This window comes from Medicago truncatula, chromosome 7 (genome assembly GCF_003473485.1).
Source record: "Medicago truncatula cultivar Jemalong A17 chromosome 7, MtrunA17r5.0-ANR, whole genome shotgun sequence".
In the NCBI taxonomy this organism is placed as follows: Eukaryota; Viridiplantae; Streptophyta; class Magnoliopsida; order Fabales; family Fabaceae; genus Medicago; species Medicago truncatula.
In genome coordinates this window covers 37,071,362-37,096,050 of record NC_053048.1, presented here as the reverse complement: position 1 = coordinate 37,096,050, position 24,689 = coordinate 37,071,362, and the positions used below count along the sequence as shown (strand labels likewise).

Here is a 24,689-nt window from a genome sequence, read left to right as displayed (position 1 = left end):
ACGATGCGTGCAAATTGAAGGACGAAAAAACCTATTCACTCTAGAAATAATCTCCAATTTTTCATATGTGAAAATGACAAAATAATTTATAATAAAATATGGAAGGAGTATTTTATTGTAATGTTCAAAAAGTTTATCGTATACTATTTTATAAAGAATACTGTTATTCGAACAACCATTTTTTGAGACATATGTTTGACACAAAAATTAAAGCAATATAGAAAAAAATAAGAATATAATGTGAGTATAAAAAAAATGTCATGTTAACTTGTGCCATCATGACACTAATTAAGGAAGTAAAATTATAGTTTTTTTCATAAAAAACAACAAGTTGTTGACTTCTATAAAGTTAAATATTTTACTTTTTACCATTTATCAATGTACAATTTCTATATTAGTTTTTCTTCATTAGTGTCCTGGAGCACATTTCATTAAAAAACAATTGTCTTATCGCAAAATGAAGGATACATATATAATTTTATTTTTGGTTGTAAAACTTGATTTAAGAGCATTTATAACAAGTTGACATATATAGGGACAAAGGAAAGGAAAGGAAAGTCAAAATATGTGGATTAAAGAAAAAGGAAAAAGGAAAAAGAAAAAAAGAAACGTGTGTTGTGGAAAAGGCGGGTGAAAAAAGCGAGCGAGCGAGCGAGCGAGGGGATCACTAGGAACAGTAAAGAAACAGTTATGGATAGATAGATGAGATGAGGTTGGTTGGTTGGCTTTTATTCTTTGTTCTCATTTGTGGAGTGCAAAACACACACCTCTCTCTCTTCTTTTTCTTTCTTTTTCTCTCTCACTCTCACTCATTTTCCTTTTTATTATCACAATATAATAAATTCAATAATATAATTATAATTATTATTATAATTGTTTTTCTCTCTTTCTCTTGTTGAGGGTGGAGGTTGATCTCGGGGAGTTACATTTCATTTCATAGAGTGAGTGAGTTAACGAAACGTGGGGCTGTGAGTTTGTGAGTGTGACAGACAGGGCGGTGATGATTCTAATTCCAATTCCAATCTGATACTTCTATATGCCGCATCGCATCAATGGAATACGATGCTATCCCTCAAGGTTCTCTCTTTTCATCCCTATCATCACCGATCATCGCTTAATTCTTCATTGTATAAGATCTGAGAATCTTCAATAACCGTCACTCTCTTCAAACCAACTACTTTTTTTTATTGGTTGAGTTGCAGTTCCATGCGTTTCTGTTGGTAAATAATGTTCATGTTCATGTTCACATGTTTTGCTTGTTTTTGCAGAATACTTTTCTTTAATTCAAATTTAATATTATTCAATGTCTTTCCTTTTTTCAAACTAGTAATTCCTTTGCTTTTCATTTTTTTTTTTATTTTTTTTTAATTTTCTGCTAATTTTAGCTTTATATGCTTTCTTACATATGCATGCAAGGCTGCGATCGCAGCTTTGATTTTGCAGAAAATTACGAACAATTGTTTTTTATTTTATTTTAATTATGAATAAATGTTAAGACAGTTGATTTCATGATAAATATTTTTTTTTTTGTTGAACAGGTGTTAATCATTATTCAAGTTGCAAATTGCAATTGACGGAAACTTTTACACCATTTTTTCATCTATCTATATTTTTAAACCTTTTTGTGTGAGTGAAGAAATTGTAGTGTAGACCATGACACTACAGCTTTTGAAAAGTCGTACAAAGGGGTTAACTTTTTCATCACAGAGTGGGCCCATCAAAGACCCTGCCAGTGTCTGTGACTTGGAGCTTTCTATGCTTCCATTTTTCAGATACATAATGATAACCATGAGTTAAAGCCAAGTTATGTAACACTGAGATAATCATAATGACAAATACAAGAGTCCGAGTTTCCGTGTATTTGGAATGTGGTGAAAGTGAAATTGATGATTTATGATAGATATGTTACTCCTGTTTTTCTTTTCAGAAATTGACTTGTAAATGTTTTGGTATTTCAGAGGCAATGTGGCAAATGAGCTTGAGGCCAAGTGAAACAATGGAATCAGGACCGTATCCGGAGCATCCAGGAGAACCCGATTGTTCATATTACATCAGAACCGGCCTTTGTAGATTTGGAGCAACATGTCGCTTTAATCATCCTCCTAACAGGAAGCTGGTATGAGCTACATTCAATGCGTTTGGACAAATTCTCATTATAAATTTATCATATATGTATTAGATACTGTTGATACTTGAACATAATTCTTTGATTTTGATATTTATTCAATCAAAAGCACCCCTATTATCACCAACTGCTGTGGCGATGGTCGTAATAGACAGTTGAAATTGAAACTATTTGATTTTGCCATTTCCCCTTCATATTCTTCTTTCAATAACTGCTTGGTTTCTTTCAGAAAAAAAATACGCACACACATGCTTAGGAGTATGTTACTTTGCATTGTGCATAACATTTTCTCTATCTACAGATACATTCTCCGTTAAGCAGCATATTTCTTTTTATTGTTTTCACTTATTTTTAAAAACCATAATGAAATGTTGAATCTGTCATGCCATGTTGTTGGTGCTTTTCTACATGCCGGGACATAATTAAATAATACAGGTATCTGATAAGTTTTACTTTGAATATTGTCAGGCTATTGCCACTGCACGGATGAAAGGCGAGTTCCCAGAAAGGTTAGGGCAGCCAGAATGTCAGGCATGTACTTGTTTCTCAATGACTGCATAAGGTGCATATTGCTTGTTCATGTGCATGCTCTGTGAATTCCTATTTCATAGATGGAATTTTAAAATGTTTAAAATTTGTTACATGAAATCTTTAGAACACTTGGAATGGGCTGAGAGATTTCTTCTTAGGCCCTTTGAATTTATAGTTATATCCAGTAACAATTCAAATCCCATTAAAAGAGGACTCCTAGATTATAGGGATACAAGATGAGAAAATTATTTATAATAATCAACTCTACCAATTCAGCTGGGGCAGGCATGTCATGTGTATCAAGTTTGTTATATATTTCAAAGTTATCCTATGTGCTTGAAGAGATTTGGTGAATATGCCTTATAGTTCATCTAATGAGTTCACATATGAAGTAGCAGTGATGTCCATAGTTACACTTTTATCCCATATAAGATGGCAATCAGCTTCTATGTTCGATTAGATGTTGAATGACTAGATTGGATCCAACGTCCGTGCAATGAAACTCAATCATTACAAATAAGTTTTATAGGTCTTCTCTTGCAAAACTCAATACTAAAGCAATTGTTTTATGTCTATGTAAGTTCACAAGTTGCAAGAGCCATAGCTTGAAACTCTGCTTTTGACAATGCTCATTTTTGACTGCATAACCTCAATCCCAACAAAATACTGTAGTTGGCCCAAGTCTTCAGTTTGAAAGATAAATGCTAATTTAGACATTCGATGCCTTCTTGATTGTTTCTTGTAGTAATGATAACCCCTATCTAGGAATAACAAATATGTAAACTTATTATTAGAGGATAAATGATTATTAGACACAAAATGATCTACCTTAGTACATACTATACCAAATGCTGTATAACTTTACTAATTTTTGCAAACTGTGCATTGGGAATTTATTGAGACCATATATAGACAAGACAATTTGGACAAATGGCGGTTTGGCAAAAGGAGAGAGTATTCCCATGATCAAGGCCGGGGTTAAAATGAGGCTTTGACACAGGATACTTGGAATTTCCTGAGAGATCAGCCCATATGAATGTTTATTTCTATTTGATTGCAATTCAAATTTCTAATAAAAGGTCTCCTAAAAAAAGATCCTAATAAAAGATAATGATGTTATAAGTCTCAGAAGTAATCTATGTGCGATAATTAGATTTGGAGTCCTCATGTCCAATACAAGGAAGAGATCCTTTGTCTTTAAGATTGGAAGGTTTAAACACTTCGATGAATGGAGATTGGCAGTGGGGGGCTAAAACGATCAAGCTGTCAATGAGTGTTGCATTATGCATGTAATCCATTTTTGTATTATTATTATCTCTGCCTCTCTGGAATGACTTATTTAGATTTGTTTGAAAGTAATGTATTTGGGCAGAAAGTTGATCAAATTTGTATGTTGCTTTTTGTATGCATGAATTTACATTTAGTGCCTGACATGCCTCAAATAGGATTACCTCCAGTAGAGGGAGCCTATGCGAAACAAAAGAAAACCAGTTTAACAATTCACTGGTTCCAGTGTGCTAATTACTTTAAAAAACACATATCCATGTTTCTCTTGAGATCTATTTATTCTGCTTAGTTGCATGAAATATCAATGTTAATAACAAGCCTATAATGTTAAGCCCTAGTATTGCTTTAGTCATTACACATCTGTACTTGTGTATTTATGTATTCACCATATTACAAATATTGATATCTATTTTGTGTTTTACAGTACTATCTGAAAACAGGAACTTGCAAATTTGGAGCCACATGCAGGTTTCATCATCCTAAAGACAAGGCTGGGGTTGCTGGAAGAGTTGCCTTGAATATTTTAGGCTATCCACTCCGCCCAGTTAGTATTCAAAATTCCCCTCTTGTTTATATGTAATTACAGCCAAATCAGTAAACGTTCATCGATTTGTGGCCAATTATTGTTTCATTACTCATTTGGTTTCATGCAATGGACTTGCCGTATAAACTTTTTATACTATGCTTTGATTCAGAGCATTCTTCGCAGCTCTGTTTTTCTAAAATTTGTGGTCTTGTATGCTTCTATTTATTACCTTACACCTGAATGTTTTATGGGATCCTTAATATTAATTAATAGTCTAATTCTATATTTTCTTTGTTTGTTGTGTGTGCAGAATGAGTCTGAATGTGCTTATTATTTAAGAACTGGTCAATGCAAATTTGGGAACACTTGTAAATTTCATCATCCTCAACCAAGTAATATGGTACTTCCAATGAGGGGTTCCCCTGTTTATCCTACTGTCCAGTCTCCAACTACAGCAGGTCAGCAGTCATATGCGGCAGGAATTACAAATTGGTCTACTTCATCATATATTCCCAGTCCAAGGTGGCAAGGTCCCTCAAGTTATGCACCTTTAATTCTACCTCAAGGAGTGGTTTCAGTGCCTGGGTGGAGTACATACAATGTAAGATCATCCAATCTTTTCGTAGGATAGGTTATAACAAAGGAATAGAAAGACGTGGTATTCTATGCTTGTGGTTGATTATGAGTCACACTTCAAGAGTGTGTCATATTGTTTCTGTTTATCGAATTTAAAATCATTTGTGTTTTCACATAGCTTGTGTGTGTGTGTGTGTGGGGGGGGGGGGGGGGGGTTGGGGGCTTGTTCGGCATAAAACTATTCATGTGCTGCTGTCACTTGGTGGCTTGAACTTTTTGAAGAGTTGGTTCATAACACCATGGTTAAGTTAGTTGGGCGATTGGCATACATCCCCATCTCACGTCCTTGTCCATAAAGGTCTTTTTCTTCTGGAAAATTGTACTTTTATTGAAGAGCAATTTCACAGTCTGCGTTTTTCAGAGAATAACTTGGCATCATCTGTATGATATGGTTAACTATCCTTTAACCTCTAATTTAGTGTAATATGGCAGATATGCAATTATCTTTGTACTAAAAACTTACCAATACTGTAATGTGTTAGCATCTAATGGAATATTCATTATTCTAGGGTCAAATGGGATCAGACAGTCCACAACAAACAATGAGAAATGATCAAACCTATGGAACTTCTCACCAAGGTGATCCAGAAAATGCAGGACTCCAAGGGGTATATTCTCAATACCGTTCTGGCTCTGTTCCAGTTGGATTCTATGCTTTGCAAAGGGAGAACATTTTTCCAGAGAGACCCGATCAGCCTGAATGCCAATTCTACATGAAGACTGGGGATTGCAAGTTCGGTGCTGTCTGTCGTTTTCACCATCCACGCGAGAGGACGATTCCTGCCCCTGATTGTGTTTTGAGTCCCCTTGGCCTTCCTTTGCGTCCTGTGAGTTGATATCTTGTTATCGGTTCTATATCATGTTTATGTTTCATTGTTAAGTTATTTATTTCTGAATTTATACTTCATTATAATTATCATAGGTTTTAAATTTTGAGTTTGCTAAGGCCTCGAAAAAGAACGAGTCTTCTTAATTTTGCTTGTGGATTATTTCATTTTTTACTGCATTATTCTTTAAGCTTTACATTTGTCTGCCTTTGCAAAAAAAAAAAAAAAAAACCCTTTACTTTTGTCAGTTATTTGTATTTGTATGCTTTGAGTTTTAGCTCTGGACAGGACCCTACGATTTTAGTAGAGATATACCCAACACAATTGTTGGGCTTTGTGCTCTGTGCAGGAATATTGGGACCCTATACTCAATATGGGTCATCTGATTTAGGATAACATATCTATCTTTCTCCAGAAATTATGAACTCGATGCTGGAGCTAAAAGGAAGATTGATTATAACTTCTCTGGCGTTCTGTGTTGATAAATTTGCTGTTGTATTGTATGATGATAACTTGTTGGCCTTTTTTTTAACATTTTAGCACTTTGTTTCTGAAAGCTAGGCTTTTAACATATTCCAAAAATTATCAACACAACAAGAAAAATGCGAGTTACTAACAGTAATACCGGTTTAAAATTAATACTTCTATGTTGGTCTGTGATATATTCCCACTTAAGATGTTACATGGGAAACAGGGCAACGGCTCCCCAAGTAATCACGACCAGCAAAGGGAGTAACTAATATCCCATGGTCTCATATTGGAGAGAGGAAAAAGAGAAGAGGCAGTATGGGATATATGGGAACCGAGGGAAATAGTAGCTTGTATGGGTTGTTTATGTTTTCTAAACAAATTGTGATCTGTGGCAGCATTGCTGTTGACGGTCATATCATTCCCAAAATATTTGTGTTATTATTTTCTTCTTTCAAATGTGTGAAATAAAGTAAACATTGACCTTTAATTGGGTGAAGCGAATAAATGCATTATTTTAGTTATTTGAGAGAGATAATAAGATACACAATTATTGTATCAATGTTCTCATCACATTGATTTTGGTACAATCTGATAGAGGTAATCCCATTTTCTGCAGGGAGAACCACTTTGTGTATTCTATTCGCGGTATGGCATATGCAAATTTGGCCCGAGCTGCAAGTTTGACCATCCAATGGGAATCTTCACCTATAATGTATCCGCATCACCTTTAGCTGAAGCTGCAGGACGGCGTCTGCTAGGTTCTTCATCAGGAACTGCTGCATTAAGTTTATCATCAGAAGGACTTGTTGAGTCGGGCTCAGTAAAGCCAAGGAGGCTTTCATTATCAGAGACTAGACCGAATCCTTCCGGTGATGATGACATTGATGATGAGGGATAACGTTGTCTCTTGGAAATGGGCTATCTGCGTTTTACAATTTTTTTCTTAGGGGAGAAAGCGTAATCTGTGAATTGATTTCCCCATTGCTGGAGATGTACAGAGTTCCAAACACAGAGTTCATGTCAAAATGATTCTGTCAATCTACTATTGAATGCAGTTGGCAAATCCAGTCGTTCTGGATTTCATGCTGCGAAATTGTATAAATTTCATAAATATTTGTCACATTTGGTCAAAATCCAATGTGAACATTTCTTCAGTTCTTAAGCCAATCTATCTATTGAAAATACTCTCCAGTGTAAAAATTATCTTTCTGGAAATATATAATAAATAAATGTTTGGCTCCTTGAATCTTTTCTTAACGAAACAGTTGGGTTTATTTTTTACACTGCATGTATAGAAATTTGTTGCAATGGCAAGCCAACATTAGGATCAATATCCTTAATTTTTTTTGGACAATCTTTTCAGAATTTAGCTGCTGTCCAATGAAGTATTGATTATTGCAAAGTATGTATTTATGCATCTATATTTTTCTCATGTAATACCATATCAGTTTTGCAGTGATGAGTATCTTGGATAGAGTTCATTGTGCAGAAGTTGAAGGGCAAAAGTCTAAACTGTGAATTTCGGCGACAGCAAAAGCACACATTAATTATATGCTGTTTTGCAGATATCAAGCCTCAACTGCATGATCCAATAAAAGGCGGTAGTCCTTTCTGTCCTGGAGTTTGGTTAACGGTAAATGCAATGCAACTAAATCAAAGTGGGGAATTTAAATCCTTTCTATTAGATTTTACTAGAAGCAACAATTTATGGCTAAACTAGAAGATACATGTGCCATATGCTTGATATGCAGCCCACTGATTTTGGCAAGTGTTATCTATAAGCTTATGCAGGTAGGTACTACGTCGATTCTTTCGTTCTCCCTACTTCCATTTTTGATTCATAGAAAACGTTATAACAAGTATATCCACAATTTTGGCTGATAGTATATTTTGCATTCTAGAATTGCCACCCAAATATTGGTAAGTTTGTTTAATTGTGCTAGTTTTTTAATATCTGAAAAGAACAATATAATGGAATTGTTTCCTTTTGTTACCCTTGATGTACACTTCCTTTGTAGATATTGCTGCTTGCTTGAATCTTCATATTCCATGAAAAGTGCAGTTAACTTGCATGCATTGCTACTTGATCATGCCAAGTGAGTGAAGGAGTGCTTCATTAATATAGTTGGTTGATGAGTCACATCTAGAATGAGATCTCAACCACTTTAGGAGGTCCCTTTGAAAAAAACAAAACAAAAATTGAAAAAAATTGATGGTAAGAGGATACACCGTTATGAATTTGTTGCTAAATTAGCAAAAATATCTAAATACATAGGCTTGATTTAAGCTTTAAATTTTCCTTTAGTGGGATTACTATTCTTTTTGTGCAAAGTATATATCATTAAAATTGAAGGAATGAGCAATGAATACATACTACATATTGAGTATTCACAATGTTAAAGCATAGGTTAAGTAAATTTGATACACTATTTTCTGTTCGTTAGTATTTATGTAGTGCTTGTCTGCTCTTGCATTGCTTTTAAACCTTTGTGTTTTTATCTCTATTTTAGACCATGTTCGGATGTAAAATTTAAAGTGGTGTATTTGCTAAGGAATACTCCATTAATCTTAAAGCAAAAAAGGAAAGGTATAATCATGAATAGTATATATAAAATTAGATAAACAACAAATGAGCGAATTGTAATTTTACAAAACGTTAAAGGAGCCGTTGAGAGTATTTAATCCTTGCTTTACACCAAGACAAAAAATATATGACCTATTAATGTTTTGTGAGTACATTTATTTTTGGTAACTGATGTTATTGGTGCGAATAGTGATGGAATTAGCATAAATTTTACGAGGGTAGCACAAATAATACTTTTAAAACCATTGTGTTTAATTTAACTAATTCCTCTGGTCTCATATATAATTTTTTTTTTTAGGTTCATTGAATAATTAATGTATATGTTATACAATGTAAACTATATACATTAATTATTTAATAAACTTAAAAAATAATTTTTTCTTATATATAAAACCGAAGGAAATAAGTAGCAGAAAAACTATGTTGTAATTATTTTTAACTAATAAGTAAAAAAACTTATAGAAAATGTAAATTAAAGTAGCACAAAAGGACTAGACAAAAAAAAAATGTAGCACAAACAGAATAAAACTGATAATAGTTATTCAGAAATGTTGAACTCGAAGACGTTCACCAAATTATTATTATTATTTTTCCGCCAAATTATTTATAATTGATGTTTTACTAAACAAACCAACAATATCTTTTTTAATATACATAAATAGGTTATTTGCAATTTTTTTAGTCTTGTCTTAACAGTTTTCATTGTTGATAAAACTCTCTCTATGATTGTTGTAGAGACCAAAAGTAAGATTAATAAGATATGGTCGAATCTATTTAGATTTTTTTTAGAAGTGCTGAGTTGAAGTAATGGGATGTTTATTATGTATTAATTTTTTTTTATAAATTCGTGATTTGTACAATTAAGATCTACTTAAGTATAAAAAAAATGAATATCCATATTGTGGAGGCTAAATATTTTAATTGAGATTGGTTTTTACTTTGACACAGGTCCTTGCTTTTTTTGGGGTCAAATCAAAACAAAACACAAGTCCTTACCATTGCTTGAGTTGGAGACAGCTAGGCCAGAGTTTCTTAAGTACAGAGACATATGTACCTTCAAAATGTCTCCCGTATAACAATTTAAGGCATACATATTTTTAAATATAAAGTTTCAGTATTCTAAGGCTTGTTCCAACTTAAAAATGATTGATTATTCTTAATTATTTAAGCTGTTAGAGCTTTGGTTAGACAAGAGTAGTATAGTAGTACCATCATATTATCTGATTTTCTAATATAATGTTGACGACAAAAGCTACACCATATCTAACAGTAAGACATAATCGAACTTTATTTGATCTTATCTAAATTTATGTAAACAATCAATCTTGCTTCACACGTTTTTTACCCTTTCAGTAATAAAGTACCACCATACTATTGTGTCTTCTCTAACGTAAGTCTATAACTTAGGTGAGTGCCAACTTGCATTTTCTGGACTCTATTATTAGGAGAGAACCTGTGAAGTTCATATGCTTAATGAGTTAATGTAGTGTTTTTGTTCACATAAACACAATAGTGTGAGGTCCACACTAATTTCCCTTGTTTTTATTACTTTTTACAGGAACAGTAAATGATACTAACAAGATAAAACAATTACATTTTTTGTTGTTGATATAAATAGAAATTTTAATTGACGTGTTCTGGTAATTACTTTAATCAGTGTAAAAATATCTAAGATTTAAAAAATAAACAAAAAATATCTCTCACACATTTTACTCTCTTGGATTTAATCCTTTCTAGTCTATATCTATTCTCTTTGATAAAATTTTAGCTCTAAATTAATTTATGGATCAAATTTATCAAAATTCAATCTTTTAATAATCTAAACTAAGATTTTGTTAGAGAGACAATAGGGTCACCCAAGAGCTAATTATATATTTTTTCTTCTCCCGGCGATGAATTTGACACAATGAGAGTCTACCACTCTGAATAAATCACACCTACCTTGTATTCAAGGAGGTGCTAATATAGAGTATGTTGGAGTGAGCTTAGCACCATGATTTTACATCGATTCAGATGAGCGACGAATCCTTGCCACCGTACGTTTAATTGTCATTTCATTGTGAACAATGAAAACCTACAAAGTACAGATTCATTCTCAACCCATGGTTAACGTCTACAATTGATTTTTCATCGCCAAAACAAACACATGTTATGTCAAAGAGCGTTGCTATTCACAATGAGCACAATTTCAAAAGAATGTCCAAAATAGATTATAAAATATTGTAGAGTTTGATGTTTCTTTCACACAATACATGGCGAGTTGATAAAACAACATAGACTTTGACTACAACTCAAATATGCAATCGTAATATATTCGAAAGCATACTCTTTATGATATAAAACTTTTTGTATGTTGAAACTCTAAAATATAGTTTTGGTTAAAATCATGATATTCGAAGACATACTCTTCATAATATAAATTTTTTTGTATGTTGAAACTTTAAAATATAATTTTAGTTAGAATCATGATATTCGAATACATACTCACACATCATGATATAAATATTTTTGTAAGTTGAAACTCTAAAATTTAGTTTTGCTTAAAATCATGATAACTCATATTGATTCTGAAAATCTCATTGGCAATCCAAACAAAAATCATAAGATCCAAGTCCAAACTCACAGATTGAGTCAACAACCTAGTCTAAACTGTAGAAAGTTTTCATACTCAAATTGTCAACCTTTATTAGGTTTACTAGCATTCACACATTTAACTATTTAAGTGAGATGTAGAGAGAGAAAGAAAGGAAGAAGCTTTTGCACCCTTGATTTCTTTTTTGTTTTTGTACTTTAGTTCAATATTTTTAATTAAATATAATCTCACAGTTCCTCTCTTTCTCTATCACTCTCTTCTCTTTACTTCTACACACCAAGGTCACTCTTGTGACCTCTGTTTCCAAAGGAAACCCTTGTTTCCCCTCTCTTCCAACTTCCAACTCATAATTCATTTCCTTTCTATTTTCACTTTCTTTTCCTTCTCTTTACTTGTTGCAATCTTCAAAGCTTAGTTATTCACTTCAGTTTGGTTCACTTCAACTCTTTATACAATCAATACCAAGCTAAAGTTCACAAATTTATACATAAATAGCCACCAAATATTCATTTATGATATACCAATTTAAACCTCATCCACACAAAAACAAGATTACCAACTAGCCCTTTTTCAAAAACATAAACCTAAGACTATGAAGCTCTTGTCTGTTACAAAACCAACCATGATGGTTCCTTCTCATTGTCTCATCTTCTCTCTCATTTTTGTTTCCATTTTAGCCAATGAAGCAACCTTGCTCCATGTAAGTCCTCTCTCTTTCTCTGCTCATAATATATGTATACCCTTTTGAATTTAATTCATGGATCTAGCTGATTTTTTTTTGTGGGTAGTGTTAAAAATTGAAAAGGATTGTTTTTTTATGATTAGGAAGCAAATGGGTCATTTCCAATGGTGCCTGTGATGGAAGCTGGGAAGATGATGATGATGATGAATGAGAGCAGAAGAAAACTTGGAAGCTTCAGGATATGTGCTATATGCACCTGCTGTGGTGGAGCAAAAGGGATTTGCATAGCTTCTCCTTGTTGCTATGCTATAGATTGCAACATTCCCAATAAACCTTTTGGTTTATGTTCATTCATTCCCAAGGCTTGTAATTGCTTTGGATGCCATCTTTAATTCCCTTTTTAGTTTGCTTGATTCCCCTATTATTATAATTTTATTGTTATAATAACAGTAATTGAAATTGAGGATTCATTATTATCTTTAATTAATTATGTTGCTAGTGTGAAATGTGAATGAGAAGTTAAGAATTAAGAATATATGTTCTTGATTTGTTTGTTTATTTATTTATTTAATTATTATCATCATTATTATTATATTATTACTGGGATTTTTAGGATTGTCACATTGTTTGTTTGTCAGAGTTGCAATGTATGATTATATTATATATGAAGTACATGAGGAATCATGAAACATTGTCTCTTCAAATGGAGATATTGGGGTTCATAATCATCATCATTTTTCACTTTTTTTTTCAATGAATGAATATAGTAATGTAAGTGCTTAGTGAGTCTGTCGTTTGGCTAGGACTAAGATTCAACTTTACAACTTTTTTTTTCTCATTTTGTTCAGAGGACTTGTTGTGTTTTTCTATCTTTTAATTTTATTTTCATTTGTTTATTTTAATCATAAGTTGTTCTTGTGCAGACTGCAATATTGATGTATTTTTTATTGTATATTATATGGTGGTAATATTTTGCTGCTACCACTATATCTCTCTTCATCACTTCCCCCAAGCATTTGTTTAATTTTGTGTCATAATAAAGTAGCACTCATAGTATGTTTTGCTTTAGATTAGATCTGCTGGTTAATTAATATATTACAAGCTCTTATCTTAATAATTGATAATAATAAACAAGTGTTGCTGGTCTTTGAATTTGTATCTTTACTACTCTTAGTTAGATTTAACAAATGAAATATTTATGCCAAACTTGTAATCAAAGTAAAATATGGTGGCATTTAGCTCATATAATCTACGAAGAGAGATGAAGAGAGATACTACTATAGTTATGCTTATTGATTTGTGTGGTCCCATAATTTGATAAGTAGGACACCCCTATGATGGAATATAGTTTGTTTTACACATACATTTGATAGAGGGGAGTGAAGAGTGACAATTTTGGATAGAAGCCCCATTGTGGATGAGTTTTAATTGTTTTTTGTAGAAGATAGTTGTAATGATATTAATGCATATTGTTGCACCCAACTGTATATATTAAGGTGTGTGGTAGTTGGGTAGGAGTAGGCCAATTAAGCCTTAGCTACTTGCAATTTTAAGTTGTTGGGTTCAGTTCACTGCATAATTTACTCACATCACATGCATCAACACATAAGATTAGACACTTTCATGGTTTTGATCTCTGACTCTAACAATTCTTAGTCTGACTTTACTTATCTTTTCGTAAATTATGTAATATTTATTACAAACATGAATACTTATGAGTATTATTGATGAATTTGTGAGGATGAGGCTTACGGCTATAAGCTTTGAAGTTGCATGTGGTGTATTGAATACATTATTTTAGAATCTTTCTGAGCTACCAACACATGTGCTGTTCATTAAAGCATATTTTAAGGATTTTGTATTGACTCATATTTTAATGATCAAATGGGTGACAGTAGCTGTTTCAATATTTTCTCTTAATTTTCTTTTTATGAGCTAGCTTTGTTTGTTCCATCTCTGTTGATTGGTGGTGAGTCAAACATGTATTTCTGCAGCACATAAAAAGTAAAGTTTGTTCCATATTTAGCTGCAGACTCATTTTGGGGGTTGGAATTTGGATCCTCTAAACCCATCATCCCTTCTCAATCTCACTCACTACTTTCTCTTAAATTCTTCTCTCTCTCTCTCTCTCTCTCTTGCACTTAATTTTTCGTATCAAAGTATTCCTTCAGAAACTTGGATTTCTACCAATATGACTAGGTGCATGTGCATCCACAAATACTTCGCAGGAATAGTGAATTGAACAAGGGAATTTCTACGGTACACCTGCAAATTAAGGTGTATCGGTACTCCTACTTTAAAAAAAATTTAAATTAACAATTATTTTTATGGAATAAAGAGCTATTTGTTGATATTTATATTTTAGAAAATGTTATTTTCATAAGAAAAACATCATTTTATTGTTCATAAAAATCATATTAATATTTTTTTTTGACATTTTATCGTAAAAAATAATCAAAATTCTCTATTATGAGTACCAAAAATTAAATTTTATTTCTTCAACGTTTTTGGTAAATAAAATTTAATTATTATAATTATAGGTGATATAAAACAATTTTTCTCTTCAAAAAATAACACATTTAACTATTAATTTATTGATTTGGTGTACCAATACACCCAAATTTTTAGATGTACAGCAATCTTATTTTCCAGATAGTTAAAATTCCTCTTGATAGTCCAAAACATTTGCTACCCAATCAAAATCCTTGCCACCCAAATACTTATAAGTTCTGTTTAGATTGATTTATCTAAGATTATCTATTGACATTACAACTTGTCAGCCTGTGGAAAAATTTATGAAAACAACTTATAAAATGTTAATAAGCTGTTTTCAACTTATTTTCGTATGCATTTCAAGATACCTTATGAAAATAACTCATAGTTTATATTTACGACAAATTCACTATATTTTATATTTTCATATACATACATACATACTTATACGATAAACACTTATGTTATAAATGCATAATTAAGTTTATCCAAATATGGTTATTAAATTTATACTCAGTTTCCACATTTAGTCTCCTAAATCAAGCTCAAAATAAATTTAAAATTATTATCCGCACCCTATTCCTTCTCTTAGGCCTCATTTCTTAACTCCATTCCCTCCTTATCAAGGGCCCAATCCCGTTGACCCACCCTGTCCAGCATTTATATCTGAGTACTCCACATCAAATGCATGATTGTTGCTCTCTTGCCCTCCCACAAATGTTTAAACTGTTCGGAAGAAAATTTATGAAGGATTGTTTTTGTGTTTTTAAAGGTTTCAAAAAATAACTTCTAAATATTGTTTTTTAGAATAATAAAGAGCAAATAGGGGGACAAAAGAGCAACAATCTAAATGCATTGCTAAGCTCATCATGTGGTACTGGACCTACGCATTGTGCTACTCTCCGGATTACTATTGCCTTCGCATTTTCACCACTCACTTGGATTATACTACACCCGTCTTTAAATACATAACCCCTTGAGAAAATCGCAAAAATCACAAGTATTAAGAAAATTGATTGCAATAACAATTGACATTGTTTATAAAGTTTATGCTTCAAGAGAGAGATTGATTAATGTATAACATTATAGTATTTATTAATAATTGCAGAAAAAAAGATGTATTACTTTGACAGGTCCCTGTAAATTATAACCCTGATTTGTCTGAGACATGGCCTTGTTGATACACTGTTGAGCAATTCTTCAATTGTAAAGCAAGAACCGTCAAAATCACAAGGTGGTGAAATTGAAAATTGTTTGCCAAAGAATATACATGAAAAGGCGACAAAGAAAAGCTGTTCATATAGTAGCATAGATGAGTATTATGAGAAAAAAAATAGTAGTAAGAGAGGTGGCACAAAACTTATTCTTGATTAATTTATTCATAGTACAAAAGGTGGAACTCTAGTTACAATTACAAGATAATGCCGTTTTATTCTTTGCTCACTATGAGCTATAGTTCCTTACAGCATACATGCATAACATTTGATCACTCATTAAAAAGCTCCCAAAATTGAAGAAATAGGCTCCCTTTGTCTCTGGCTTCGACCTTCTTCCCTTTCCCTTTGTTGAGGCTGAGCATTTGCAAAGTAAGATTGTCTCTGATTCTTTAGTAGACTCTCAACATCTTGAGCTGATCCAGGGAATGCTACCTCTTTCACTGGTCTCTCTATTTGGCTTATCACATTGTCTTCCTCACCTTCAATTAAGTAGAACCAAATATTTTAAATAATGTTAACATGTCATTAAAAATAAAAAATAACTAATATAGGCTACATTCAATTTAATTTAATTTTGGTAGAAAACTATTGTAATTAGGCCATACAGAAGGAAAGAGACCGAGTGAGAATATAGTATATACCAGCAAGGAAGTTCCTCTGATTGTTCTCAGCATTGATACCAAATCCAAGCAAAGAGAGATCCGAGGAAGCCTTTACGACAATTGGATGACCTGCGGGAATTACATAAACATCACCTGGAGACAACCTAGCCCTATACCTTTGTACTTGTTGGCTTCTTTCTTGTTGTTGTTCATCTTCTTCATATTCTCTCTGCTCTTGCTGGTTTTCATTTCTTTGCCCCACAAGTTCAAATTCTCCTTTTCCTTCTTCAACTGCTACTATCACTGTGGCCCTTGAATTGAAGTGTGGCAACAAAAGTGATCCCTAAAATTAAATTTGAACAAATAAATTCGTAAATATTTTTAACGATAGTAATTAGTGTCACTTTAATTAATAATAGTCTTTTAAGATAATTTTGGCTCTACCTCCCTAATCTCCGCATAATTCACTAATATATCCAAGTCTTGAAGTTGTGGATTTTTCTCCGGAGTGATCTCAAAGAAGTTGCCAAACTCGTTGGAATAGATAGGTTCATGGCTTCTCAAGTTGAATGGTGCAGATTCGGAGGATGCACTCCTTCTAGATGCAGATTCGGAGGATGCACTCCTTCTAGAGCTAGATTTGGCATGTCTGCTCAATTCCTCAATCTGTTCCCTTGACACTTTGACTATTACATCTGCTTCCTGGCTCTGCTTATGTCTCCTATCCCTAAGGCCTCTCCTGTGTTGTGGCTCTTGCTCTTCAATAAGGACCCGCTCTATCTCCTCATAATTGGCCTATATTTGTAACAATATATGCAAGGACAAGTATTATAATGACTATGTTTTGATAAATGATAATGGTTGAAAATTTATACCTTATACTGTATATAGTATACAAAATAAATAAATAGTGTGTTGGTATGCTTACATTAAAGGCAGCCTCCAAAATATTCTTGCTGAATCCAGAGAAGAAGGATTGTTGGTTTTGATTTCCAGACAATGAGAAAGACTGTTCGAAAGGAAGAACAATGATAAATGGTAAGAGATCGATGAAAAAGTAGAAAAGAAAATGTGGTTATAAATGTATAGATGGTTTAAAATTGTGCATGCAGTTATAATTAGTCAATTCCGTTTTAAACATTTATATTAAGATAAAATGTGCGAAAATGAAACCAATGCGGTGTCAATTTCTATATTGTGATATGCTGTAGAGACCTCTAGGCGCCGTTGCATACCACAGTTTAAAACTATGATATGTAATTATGTATACATGACTGAGAATGATATGAGAAAAAGTAACAACGCCATATTACCTGAAATTGACCGGGTCTGTTAACAGGGATGGCAAGATCTAATACTCTAAGGTCCTGGTTGTCATCTCGGTTAGCCAAATAAGCAATGCTGCCAGCAGGGAGTTTGATGGTATCACCACGTTCAAGGTTGAAGGAGTTTCTATTGTTTGGGTTCAACACCGTGAGTATGGCTTTCCCTGCAAATTACAATTAAAGTTAAATATTATTTTAAACTTATTCTTACCAAACTAACTTGTAAGATAAGAAATGCTATTTTTATATATCCATACAAATAAAACTATGAAACTAACTTGTAAGGTAATAAATTGATAAATGATTAATTACCACTAAGGACTGCAAGAATGAAGTCAGCATCATTGTGTTGTGGAAGAAAGAGGGTGTGAGGTTTGGAGTGATATTCCAAAAGTCGATAGTTTTGGAGATTCTCAAATATTTTGGAACGTTTGTCAAACCTTTGGAGAAGCCGAATGTGACCATTTTCGTTCTCAAAAAGAGTTTGAAACCTGTTAGAGTTAAAGATAAAGGGGTTCTCCTGATCTTGATCAGATCTAGAAGAGACACAAACTGAGGCTAGGAAAACAGTTCCAAGCAGCATCAAAAGTGAAGAAGGAGCTTTGATTGCCATATTGATTTTTGAAATAATGTCACTTAATTTGCTAGCTATTGATGATGAGTGTTGAGATCAAAGGGTACTATTTATAGCTATAAAATTTGAAATGAAAGTTATATGATTGATTACATGCACGAACATTTGGCCATGGCGTGACATGCATTTTGACGTGTGTTGAAAGGAACAAAATTGAGTTGGCAAAAATGAAAAGAAACCGTAGTATTGAACTTAAGTTGGTGGAGTTTTGTTTGAATTTGATGAACCTGGACATTCTTTTGTATAAATATACAGTATTTGTCTTCATCACTGACCACCAATGGTTGAATTTTCCATCCTATCTATGAGTTATGCTAGTATTATTATGATATATAGAACCAAGAAAAGAAGAAAAAAACCGTAATTACGATTTAACAAATTTCAGTAACATTAGCTGATGAGTATTGCCGATTATCACCTGAACCTAAAATAACAAGTGAGTTTATTTTTTCTTATATATATTCGACTGATGTTCTATTGGTTTCGTACAAAAAACATTGAATCCTTCTTAGTTCACGTGAAATAAAACACAACCTTTTGTTCTTTACTAAAATAAACAAATATGGACATATTAGTTTATTTTGCCAAACACGTGGAGCATGAAAATTATATTTTTGCAAAGTATTCATAATATAGGTTCCAGTATTCATAATCAAGATTCCTATAAAAAGTAGCAACGTGCCTCACAAGGAAGAGAAGGTATTAGCAACATTCATTGTATTTACCTCAAATTTATTATTTTATGAATCAGGCAAAATATTTGATTCATTGTTATTGACCTTGGCAGCTAGCATATACTCCCTCCGTATTAAAATGAATGTCGTTTAAGGTTTTTACACATATATTAAAAAATGCATTAATTAAAAGAAAGATAAATGTTATTTTACCCCAAATAACATTTAATAAAATATTTTTTCTTTAAAATAATATTCATTGGAAGTGGTATCCATGAGTATTATAAGAAAAAATATTTGTTGAAGAAAAAATATTTGTTTTTTACTAAAGAAAAAATAATACTTTGGAAGTAGTGTATACAATATTAATTGAAGGGTACAATTGAAAAGAAAAAATTATTATTGTATTGAAAACCGAAAGTGACATTCATTTTAAAAAAAGTTTTTTTTTTGGTTAAAACGACCCTCATTTTAAAACGGATGAAATATATCTTTTCTTTAAAGATGACTTTTGGTAAGAAAGTAAGAAGGAAGAACACGACACTATCATAATAATCAAAAGAGGAATGATGGTTGTACAATCACTTTATGACAACTTTCTCTTTCATACTCACACTATATTCTTACTATATATATATATATATATATATATATATATATTGTTGTCACAAATGGTTGTACATATATTAGTACTCTAATCAAAAAGACAATTTTCATGTTCCATGGTAGTTATTACAATTGGAGTTTTTTAGTTGTATACGTTGAACGATAGTTAACTACAGCGGAAAAAATCAAACAATAGTTAACTACCATTAGGGATAAAAACGTATTTTTCATGTGTTTCTAATCATGTGTAAAAAACAATTTTAATCTTTCTAAACAATTGAGTTTTTGGAAGTTGTTGGGCCGTGACAAAGTTGATGTGGCGCTCTATATCATATGAGGTTGACCGCACAATATTTTTTTTGAAGTAATCTAGTAGTTGAAGCTCACACATGTTAAATGTGGAAAAGTGAGATGTTTGAGTTTCGAACTCCAGCCTCTACATATATTATACAATGTCTCTACCAACTAAACTAAACTCACGGGGACTGACCACATGTATTTATAACGAATCTAAATAATGTTTAGGTCTTTAGCAAAAATATTTAGGGACAATTAGGTTCTCAATCAGTGTTTTAAAATTCTTAAAATCAAAACAAAACAATTTCATCTTATTTTCCTTTCCTTTCCCGTCTCTTTTTCTTTTATTGAACGATGAAAATCACATGGTTTTGTTTTAACTTTTTCCGTGGCTTATTATTTTATTGGCTTATTTGATCCATTAGTCCCCTAAATAATTTCAAATTTTCATTTTGGTCCCACAATTAATAAAACATACGTTTAAGTCCCTCATTTTTTTCTCTGTTAGCCAATTAAATCCTTTATGTTAAATGATTAAAACTTCCGTTAGTCAAGACCCACGTGGCAAAAGAAGCTCAGAAAATAGGTTTCTTCCCTTATGTTCTTCATCATCTTCATAGGATTCATGGAGAAAAACCCAAAAAAATAAAAATTCATCAAACTTAAAAATAAAAACCCATGAAAATAGATCAGCTAACATGAGACTGCAACCGATATCCATATTCATCATGTTGTTCTAAAAAATTCCATAAAATTAAAATTAAAGAAAAGTCCAAAACGGAATCCACTTTACATTTATTTATTATTTCTTGTTCAAACTGAGACTGTGAGATCAATTGAAAAGTGAGTTCTCAACATTAAGAGATTGTGAGATCTCAATAAGCAAATGGAACTCAATTTATATTTCCGCTAAATGGAACCCACTTCCTAGCAAATTCAGATGTCTCAGAAAGTGCTTCAAAAGTGAGCATAGTAGCACCATCGTCCGAGACATAGCGTCGCCCCTCTCTGTTCATCCCGTCAAGAAAAACGAAGAAGATTAAGGAATTGCAGATCTGATTTTTTTTTCCATGTCACTTCTCCTTCTAAACTCATTCGACTACACACCCAGCTCTTTGAAGACTGTTCTTCTTAATAACGAATCTCCTAACAACTGGGTTTGTTGTTGTTGTTGTGCGTCAGTACCAACATTTCGATTTGATTTAGTGTTTGGATTTTGTTATTGATTTGGATTCAGTGTTTGATTCGGATTCCACAACTGGATTTTTGTTATTGATTTTTATTTGGATTCTTCATCTTTGTTTTTCATGATTCTTCTTTGTGTGAACAATAATCTTTCTTTATTAAATATGCCATTTTTTTATTTACTTTGTGTATTTTCTATGCCATTGGTTCTGTGTAGTTACTTTGTTTATTAAATATGATTAATATGATAATTTGAGAGAAGAAGAAGTTAAGATGAAATTTAAAAAAAATAATGAAATTGTGATATTAGTTTGTGATTTTCTGAGTTGGATTTGAAGATTGATGAAGATGATGAGGTTGTATGAAGAAGATGAGAGGGAAGAAGATGAAGAAAAGGTAAAAAAAGCATTAGGTGTTGTTGCTTCACCGTAAAATACAATAGATATGCATGATCATATGGTGTTCTTTTTTGGGCAAAGATCTAATGGTTAAAATTTTAAAAATTATCAAAGTCTATGGTGGACTCTCTATAATGTTAGTCCACCATAGACATTTGGGGTTAACTTTAACAGTCTGGGATTTATTTGGCAAACGGAGGAAAAAATGAGGAACTCAAATGTACGTTTTATTAATTGTGGGACAAAAATGAAAACTTGAAATTATTTAAGGGACTATTGGATCAAATAAGCCTATTTTATTTTATATTCATACATAAAAAAGATATCTTATTCCTCGTTTTTTCTAGTTGTTTTTATTGGTATTGTGTTTTTAATTTCCTACTTGTTTTGCAGATTGTATTTTGTTGATAGCACATTTATTTATTTACCTTCATGCATGTATTTGTTTGACCACCTTGTTTAGATTTGTTGGTACCATAGTGTTATGAACGCCAATACCATTGCGCTTGGAAATGTTTCGAAATCAAAAGATATTAGACTTATGGTAGTTTTAGTCCCTTTATTTTTACCATTTTACGGAATAAATACTCCAATTCTAAAAGTCGAGGCAACTATTATTATTTTTTTTTAAAATCAGGCCTTGTGCCCTCTGCAAATTAAAGATGACAGAAAAAACTGGATATTTTTGTAGCGACTTTTCATAAGAGACTAAACTAAGTTTGGTATTTTTTTATGAGGACTGACCCTAAACAAGTGTATTCTCTGATTTTGTTTCAAACTTTTCGTTTTGGATTTGGAGACAACTACTGCAGTAAAACCTTGAGTCATCATGGAAGATTGGTTTCGTACAAAGGAGACCCTCATCTGAAATTTTAAGACGTGCGTGCTAAATCAATTAATCTCTTGAGACCTTGACCAAAACATATAATTTTTTCTTTAGGAAGAACATTCTATAAATTTGTTTTCTCTTGATGATGTCCAACATGTTCGTGCAATGGTTTCTTGGAGCCTTAATCATGGTTTTCTCAAATTATTTTCTTGGACTCCTAACTTTAATCTAAAGAATCACAAACATACAAAAATACAATTGTGAGTATTGACGTCCTAAAATTATTGTTGCCTTCCAAGAGATCGTTCAAACATTTTACAAGAGTTCTAATGATATTGATTTATCTGCTAAAATTAGAGATAAATGTGGGTTGAAAGAGAAGTATTTGTTTTCTTGTTAATGTTGAATATGAAAATCTGTCTCATTTTTGTTTGCAATATCATAGCATTGGTGTTATTGCGATTTTCGGGTGTCAAGTCATAAATTAGGCTTGAACCTTTCAATCTTTGATATTCTCTATTTTTTCTTGGGAAGGGCAAAATTGAGAAAAACCCTTAGATTCGAAGTTCGGGGGTCGCTTTCGCTACGGGAAGGTGTTAGGCACCCGGAACGATTATGGTATTCCATAAGAACCGTTCTCCTAAGTTTATTTCTACGCTTTATTTTTATTGCCTACTTATTGAAAGAAAAGAAGTTTTATTTGAGTGAAGAATGGGGGAGAGAAGATGATTGAGATCTTATTTTTATTTGGCTTGGAGGAGTTTTGACTCATTGCCTACGTACCCTTTTAAGGGATCAAAACCAAACGTAGTTCGTTCTCGAAAATTGTTTTTGTTTTTGTTGGTCGATTTTAAGTTTGAAAAAGGAATTTTGAAGAATGGAGATGAGAGGCCTCAAGGGCATGAGATTTGGAAAATGTGAGGTGGAATTAGTCATTTTGCAAAATGAAGTCTAAGTATGATTAAAATTCATTAAGATTTTTTTTAAGAAAGTAAAAGGAAAATGAGGAGTTTTGACTCCTATTTTTTTGGAAAGAGGGTTTTCAAGTGAGGTTATTCACATTTTTTGGGAAAATGATTTTTTGTCTAAGCATTATAAAACCTAAGCATGCATATAAACATACATTCCCTAATCATGCATCTAGAATATCCATGTGGGGTGTGTGCATGTGTCGGTGCTTGTGTCGGTGTACATCACTTATAATGTCCATAGTCCTTTACATTGAGTCCTAGATACATGCTATGGTCTTGCAAGAATGTAAACTAAACTAAACTAACTAAATTTATTACAAACCAATTGGCATAGAAATGAATACAAAAAGAAAACCTAAATTAGGAGCAATGAGGGTACAAAGATTAGGTGCTTATGGAATGAGTGAGATATGAAGCATAAGAGTTAGTAACACAAGTACAAAATGATAAAAAAAATGCAAGCAATATAGAATTGAATAGCACAAGAGAAAGAAAATAATGCAATGAAACAAAGTAGTAAAAATACACCTAGAATTTAGGTATAACACTCATACATGCATATGACCTATAATTCCCTCATTATAGCCATTTTTGAAAGGTTTGAATTTAAGCTACAATGTGAGGATCATAAGAGTACACACAAGCCAAGCATTATATCATATTCCTAGAGATATTTTCACACATTATTTCACATGCAAAAATATCACAATATGTAAAAAATGCATCAAGAACATATATGGAATTTAATGAGCAAAAATTAAAAGAACAAAGTAAAGAAAATAAATGCAAAAATAAGCAAATAAATTCTAATACTTAGAAGAAAAATTAAAATGATAGGGAAATATTTTTAGAAATTTTTTAGAAGCATAAAACACCAAGAAAGTGTAAAAAAGGTATTTAAAAACACAATTAAAAAGCAATTAAAAAGAGGCTCAGCAGGATTTAATCTGGACCGTTGGATGAATCCAGAGGTCCAGATCTAACTCCCAAGATCACATCACAGCCACTGGATCAAAGATCCAAGGGTCCAAAAAAGAGCACAAAAGATAGTGTAAAATTGCAGGAAGCACAGTGACCGTTAGATCAAAGATCTAACGGTTCAAACAGAAGATATACCATATTCCACACAAAAAGTCACACACAGGATTCAAAATCAAACACACAGCAGCCATCAGATTTTGGAACCATCCAAATAT

General features: G+C 32.3%; 3 protein-coding genes across 4 annotated transcripts; 2 read left to right on the top strand and 1 right to left on the bottom strand.

The window, feature by feature from the left end:
* Window positions 1–759: 759 nt before the first annotated feature.
* Window positions 760–7,644, top strand: LOC11410286 (zinc finger CCCH domain-containing protein ZFN-like). Of its 2 annotated transcripts, none has more exons than XM_003624109.4 (7): window positions 760–1,077; window positions 1,959–2,116; window positions 2,594–2,656; window positions 4,368–4,487; window positions 4,780–5,070; window positions 5,615–5,932; window positions 7,020–7,644. In XM_003624109.4, the coding sequence occupies exons 1-7, from the start codon at window positions 1,053–1,055 to the stop codon at window positions 7,299–7,301; spliced, it is 1,257 nt and encodes a 418-aa protein (XP_003624157.1). In that variant the 5' UTR covers window positions 760–1,052; the 3' UTR covers window positions 7,302–7,644. The 2 variants fall into 2 exon arrangements, with proteins under 2 accessions (XP_003624157.1, XP_013449365.1); XM_013593911.3 differs by lacking the exon at window positions 760–1,077 and adding an exon at window positions 1,100–1,220.
* A 4,076-nt stretch (window positions 7,645–11,720) lies between these two features.
* On the top strand, window positions 11,721–12,824 carry LOC11410285 (uncharacterized). Its single transcript, XM_003624107.4, has 2 exons — window positions 11,721–12,280; window positions 12,406–12,824. Exons 1-2 carry the CDS (start codon window positions 12,173–12,175, stop codon window positions 12,652–12,654), a joined length of 357 nt encoding a protein of 118 aa, XP_003624155.1. The 5' UTR covers window positions 11,721–12,172; the 3' UTR covers window positions 12,655–12,824.
* Window positions 12,825–16,104: 3,280 nt separating this feature from the next.
* Window positions 16,105–18,567, bottom strand: LOC11406715 (provicilin). Its single transcript, XM_003624106.3, has 6 exons — window positions 18,212–18,567; window positions 17,888–18,063; window positions 17,503–17,583; window positions 17,019–17,369; window positions 16,614–16,917; window positions 16,105–16,451 (listed from the first exon to the last, which is right to left on the bottom strand). Exons 1-6 carry the CDS (start codon window positions 18,510–18,512, stop codon window positions 16,249–16,251), a joined length of 1,416 nt encoding a protein of 471 aa, XP_003624154.1. The 5' UTR covers window positions 18,513–18,567; the 3' UTR covers window positions 16,105–16,248.
* Window positions 18,568–24,689: the final 6,122 nt, after the last annotated feature.